At 39.8% G+C, this 6325-nt stretch overlaps 1 protein-coding gene across 1 annotated transcript in view; it reads left to right on the top strand.

The window, feature by feature from the left end:
- Positions 1-5413, top strand: part of LOC104469299 (SHC-transforming protein 3-like) — a gene marked incomplete at its 3' end in the record, with an annotated part of 42625 nt that extends 37212 nt beyond the window's left edge. Inside the window, exons 5-6 of the mRNA XM_010083754.1 lie at positions 1074-1127; positions 5362-5413. Coding sequence (XP_010082056.1) covers positions 1074-1127; positions 5362-5413 — 106 coding nt within the window. The remainder of the gene's footprint in view (positions 1-1073; positions 1128-5361) is intronic.
- Between the last annotated feature and the right edge of the window lie 912 nt (positions 5414-6325).

Raw genomic sequence — 6325 nt, 5'->3', positions numbered from 1 at the left:
CAAATAGTTGTCAGCTCTCTCTGACTTGGTGAAGCAGCAAGATCCAGAGAAACTCGTGTCAGGCTTTTTTCTTTCCAAATTTAGAAAGATAGTTACTGGTTCAGGTCTTCAGATGCAGGGTGGGAAAACAGCCCAGAGAATATATTTTTAGCCTCATTTTTTTACCTAAATAGTTTTCTAAAGTGTGGTACCTTCTCCAAAGTGAGCAATTAAGATCCAAATTAATATATTATCGTATGCTCTGAGGCACTAAATATAAGGGGCCTGCCCTATACCAGGTGAATTCCTTGGCATGGTTTCTGTGACTCAAATGATCAAGTGAAATTTTCTTTCAAATGACATTTTCTTTCTTGGTTGTTACATGATTTCATTATTAAAAGTTTCATAAGTTAAATCTCAGAATAGCAATGAAGCAGACTTGTTCTCCTTGTATTAGAGGTTAATGACAATTTGTCTCTTCCCAGAGAAATATCATATCAGTTCAAATCCTACATAAGCAAATTGAATTTCAAATGCCCTGGAGTGTGCCTGAGATTTTGTCCACAATGCTACATTGCAGCTAGATTCAAAATTCTGTTTGCATATTGCAAACATGTTGGTGCTTGAAACATAAAATGACACAGTAGCTATTGGAAGAAATGTTAGGATCCTTCGCTGGTGTGCAGATTGGCATGATTTCATTGATTTCACCACAGTGGCATCAGCAGAAAAGTATTTTGATGAATAGGACCCTTTGCTCCATTCATCACTATCTGTAATAAAGAAAGTGAGCTTTAGCAGATTAAAATTTCTCTAAAGATGCGGTATGACAGATCTATATGATTTACTGTAGTTCTGAGCACACTTAGCAATTTTGCTGTGTCCTGTTAGGTTTTAAAGAACACCAGAATAGATACGGTTATCCTCAAGTTTCTTTACATGCTACTCTTTGCACTTTGTAGGTGAAATGCTGAGGTCATTTTGATTTTGGTATTGTTTTGGAGTTTCACCCCCATACAAGCCAAAAAAGAAATCAAAAGGGTAAACTGTAAGAAAACCTACTGACTCACATTTATTCTTTCTGATCCATACAGATCATAGCAAATCACCATATGCAATCTATTTCCTTTGCGTCTGGAGGTGATCCGGTAAGCATATCTTGAAAGCTTTCCTTCACATAGCTATTGCTTTATGAGGACTGTGTGACAAAATTTATTACATAGCTTACTGAAAGTAAAAATATAACCACAATAGCTCCTGCTTCTTGTTTCATAAATTTTTCTTGATTGTTGCCATCAAACTCTTTTTGAGGGAAACGAGTGACAAGCAGCCATAATTCCTCCTCTTTGAATGACTGAAACAAAAAGTATCAAAGAGCTGTGAGCATTCATATAATAACTATAAGCAGGGCTCTGTTTTCCAGTGATGTAGTATAGTCATATGGGTATCATGTGAATTTTTATCCTGTTTTTTATTTTGTACTTTTTACAGTAATAGACTATGTTGCAGTTATATTTATAGCAATGTATGCATTTATTTTTTTTTTTTCTTCTCATCTCTAAGTGTACATAGAGAAGACTGTGCTAAATACTGCCTTCAGGTATATTCGCTACACTCATGCAGCCTGAAGACAGGCTTTTAGGAAGAGCCCAGATCTTTGGCTTTCAGATACACCTACACATTTGGTTCATTTAGATCAAAGGGCAGACTCCTGCTTGTTGCGTTTTTCCCTTTTTTATGTAAGCAGTCTATCCAAAAGTATATTAAGTGTGCTTAAAAAGTATTTGTTTTCAGGAAGCAATGGGAAAGTTATAAAACAGAGACATTGCTCACCTCTTACCTTAGAGGTTTGAAAGCTTTTAAGTCTAGTTTAATTGAATAAGTCTGCCTCCTCCTCCATCATATGATTGTTGGTCATTTGTCAGTCATGTAATACAAGTAAGGCAATTTCCAGCCGGCTTTGTGAATTAAATCTCTCAGTTCTACTCTGTTAAATTGAAGATCCTTGGCACCTTCTCTATTGATTTCACTATCCTCAAAAAACATAAGGGCAAACTTCAGTCTTAGTATAGCTCTGCTGAGCTCAATTCAGTTCCAGAAGGGAAAAGGACACCATATCATAATAATTTGGGGAACAAAAAAATGGATCAACAGCAGCTTTGAAATATAACAGATTGCAATGGATGCTGTAAATGAACAATTCCTGAAGTGGGCAGAGGAGTGATTAGCACAGTTCCCTGCCTCCATAAGAAGATTCTTAGCTCCCCATCTGCCATCCCAAATGCTAAGTCCTGGAAACACCATTGCACACTGCCCACTGATAGATTTACTAAGGGGAGAGAAGCAGCAGTAGAGATTGGATTTGGAGTAAACAAGCTCTTCCAAATGTTTTAGAGAGATAAAAATCATGCTACTGAGTCAGTGAGCTACAGCAGAAATCAAATTGCATGCTGTAAGGGAGCCTACAAGAGGCAGTGAAATTGTGAAGTTGTGTTCCCAATAAGACCACTGCATGGTGAGCTCATTCTGGGGGTGGAGAGGGTAGGTATGAGTATCTAATGATGCTCTACAGGCTTGTCCTAGTGGGCTAGTATCTGGCACAACTTTAAATCAAAAGCTTGTTCATAAAGCAGGTGGTTCCTTTGTCCAGCATGCACGTGGAACACAAGATGCAAGGATGTGATTTAAGTCACAGCTTTATTAACCCATCTGAGGGTCATCCAGACATAACTTTCATCAGCCCTTAATGATTTCCACTTAATTGGAGGACTGCCACCACCAAACCATATCCCCTAAACACAGTTGGGCTCCAGCCCATAAGGTCATCTCCTCATATGAGGTTTAAAATGGATGGGGAAAGGCCATACTGAACTAGGAACCCAGATCTGTACCCATGTTTCTTCAGGAAATACTTCCCTTGTTTTGAATTTTGAAGTTTAGTTTATTTAGAAGCAAGGCTGCCCCCACTTCTCACCCCATTCACTTTTCTGCTCTGGATATCTGCCACACATTTGCACCAGCAATTAGCTTTGCAACTTTCCTCCCACTTCCTCAGCGTTAATTACCTACGTCATTCAAAATACATCCGCTGGAGAAGTGTTCCACAGTCTTGGAGAACAGCTTGAGTGCCATATATATTTTTCCAATATTCCCGTTTGCAATGAGTCAGACAGTTTCTGGCTGTGTCAGTACATGGGAGCTTAAAAATCTCTGCACCAAATCCTTTTACACCATTTCAAAATCATTTTTAGTTCACTTCCAAGACTGTGTTCTGGATCTGCTTTAGCTCTCTTCAACCCCTCCTTATGATACACTAAATATTTTTCATCTGTAGTCATTTCGGGTGGCTGTTCCCAGGCTGCTAGACAAGACATCTGTTTTTGGAGATGCCTGTTGAAATTTCAGAAAGGTGGGTCTCATAAGGTCTAATAAGGCAGGTCTCTCAGAGGTCCCTGAAGGCAGTAGTTTTTTCACTTTCAGCCCTGCCTCCAGATTTTAACACTGCAATGCAATTTCTTTGAGGTGAAAATTATAGCTCATTCATACTTGTCTTCAGTCTGTGAATGTCAGGGACCACTTTCAGCCCAGCCCTGTATAACCTTTTGATGGCAGTCTTCTAATTTAGCCACTGTGAAATGTGCCTACCTTAGGTTCTTAATGGTTTGTCATAGTCAGCTTGAATCTGAAAACTTCAGATGAAATAAAGAGTAGGTGGTTCCAGTCTCTCACACCCACGATAGCTATGAGATAGATCTGTGATTTACTCAGGCACAAATGTATCCATTAGCTATGCCTGTACTAGTAACTAAAATTATCTGTGGCCTGTTTTCTGGCCCTGAAACTAAGCAGCACAGTGCAATTTGCATCCACACATTCACTCTCTTCCCTCCCAGTGGTCTTTTGAGATTGATGCCCAACATGTGCTGGTCCCTCAGAGAGCTTCAGAGCATGGCATGGGAAACCAGTGCAGCTAAGTGAAGGGAGAGTGGCAACAGTTATGGACAACTGTGAGGGAACTCTCAGACCTTTACCTTGGCTCTGTTCTGTTTGCTACTATAGACAGTCACTTTTCTTGTTCCCTTACTTGTTGATATGCATCGTTACTTCCACTCAAATCATGGCCCAGTCACGATGTCACTGGGTGCTTAAGAAATTACTGGACAACATGCTAGGGCTATTCTTCTCTCCTCTGCTTTTTTTACAGACCAACCTCATTACTGCTGTGTCTAAGTGCCTTCCAATAGTGCATTAAGTGATATGGCTATACATCTGTCACCAGAACCACGAATGTACTTCATCATTTCCCTTACCCTCTCCTTAGGAAGGAAGTTGTATATACATGCAGCACAGCAATTTCTTTTGGGTGGGCGATGGCGGTGTGTGCTTGCACTAAATAAAGCTAAGCTAAAGAAGTCTATCTTTTAAATGAAGACTGATGTTTGTTTTGACACTAGAACTTGACATAATTGTCAGTGGTCAATGGATAAGTCCCCTGCAAAGGCTTTGGGTAGATTTATGCAGCCAGCTGTAGTGTATCATGTATATATACCTCAGTTAGGTTTAGCTATACCTGACTAGCCAGGCATGTCAGGAAACATTGGGTCTAACCAGGACTTTCCGATCGCATCAGGCATATATGGCATTTTCCAGATGTTCCAGCAGGCCTCATGTTTCCCAGAAGCACTAGCCTTTCTGTTTCATCTGCACAGTGATAAAAGTCTGTGCTGCTTGTGCACAGGAGTGTGAGGGTGGCAGGAGAGCAAGGAAAACATCCCCGGAGGAGATGTAAGCCTGCTACTGCCGGAATGGCATGTGCCAGTGGAGATGGCTGGCTGGGAGCAGCCCATGGGCTGTGAGCGAGTGTCCTGGAAGGCCACTTGTCACAGCCAAGCAATGGCTGGGCATCTCTGTGCCATATGGCGTCGTAATCAATGAAGTAAACACACCTGCTTGTCACACAGGAATAAATGCCACTACTCAGTATTTCTGGGGAGCAGGGCTGTTACTCCCACACTTTCTGCCACAGAACCAGTTGGTTATTCATGTTCTGAAGCAAAATCTCAGGGTAGTTTGAAGACGAGGACTTGTGATTCTACTTCCTTCTAAATGAAGCCTGATCCAAATCCTACTGACTTTCCTACTGACTTTGTTTAACTGATTTTCAAAGGCTTTGGAAAAGATTACACTCTGGAGAGAGCAGAGTGGTGGGATCAGTAACAAAATCCATGTTTTTATGGGTTTTAAGTACTATATAACTGTAGAGCAAAACATGTCATTTGAGGCTCTACCCACAAGAATATGCACTCTCTGGACTGTGATATTTTGCTCTTCTTGGTGCAAAGATTTTTTGCATTCATTGTTTATATCTTCATTTTTTGACAGGATACAACTGACTATGTTGCATATGTAGCTAAGGATCCTGTTAATCGGAGAGGTAAGTTAGAAATATCTATTTAGCATCTTTTTTCCTTTGAGAAACATGAATTATTCATGGTATAATTCAGTCATTTTTTTCCCCACAGAAAAAAAAATAAATGCAGACCAATAAAAGGATTGTCTTGTACAGAGTCATAGAAAGATGATGTAGCAATAAGGAACAGCCATGCACAAGTTGATTATCAAACTTGGAACAAGTCTTGCCTGTAGTTCATCTCCAAATATCTCTCCAATTCTCTTACTCTCTTAAATCAAACCCTTGTCTTACTTGGCTGTGCGAGCTTCGAGGCAGCAGCTAACTCTCATCTACACCCAATCACTATGCAATAACTAAGCAGTCCTCTGATTAAAGTCCTCCGATAAGGCTGCTGAATCTGTTGGGTTGTCTCAGTACGTGCCTAGTTCTTCCTGGCAGAATCAGATTATTTAACAAATAGAGAGCTTTTGAGCCAGCTTGCTGGAGGTTGTAATACTCTTTCTCAGTGAAGTTTTATTCAAGGTTGTACTGCTTTATGAGCCATCAGTCAGGAACAGGGAACCTCTTGTTGATTGTCTTCAAAGACTAAGATTCAGTTCTGATTCTCAAAAATAAAAGTAAATTATAAGAAGTGTAAATTACAGTCTGAAATAATAGGTACAGAAAATATTCCTGCTTGTAATGCAGAAAGTATCACTAGGTCTTAATGCTAGATATGAAGCATTGTATAATGTACCTGAGAATCTATTTATTATTCATAGATTCATAGAGAAAAAAAGACTACCTCCAAAAAAAGACTCAAGCACTTCCAACAGGATTTCTGCAGAATTCAGACACTTTAAAATGCCAACCCTTAAAACCCTGAGGTGCCATTTTATCCTGGGCACCACTAATTCAATAGCTTCTGTATTTTCACAGAATCACAGAATGTTA

Source organism: Pterocles gutturalis, unplaced genomic scaffold (genome assembly GCF_000699245.1).
Source record: "Pterocles gutturalis isolate BGI_N339 unplaced genomic scaffold, ASM69924v1 scaffold7530, whole genome shotgun sequence".
In the NCBI taxonomy this organism is placed as follows: domain Eukaryota; kingdom Metazoa; phylum Chordata; class Aves; order Pterocliformes; family Pteroclidae; genus Pterocles; species Pterocles gutturalis.
This window is presented reverse-complemented; position numbering and strand designations above follow the sequence as displayed.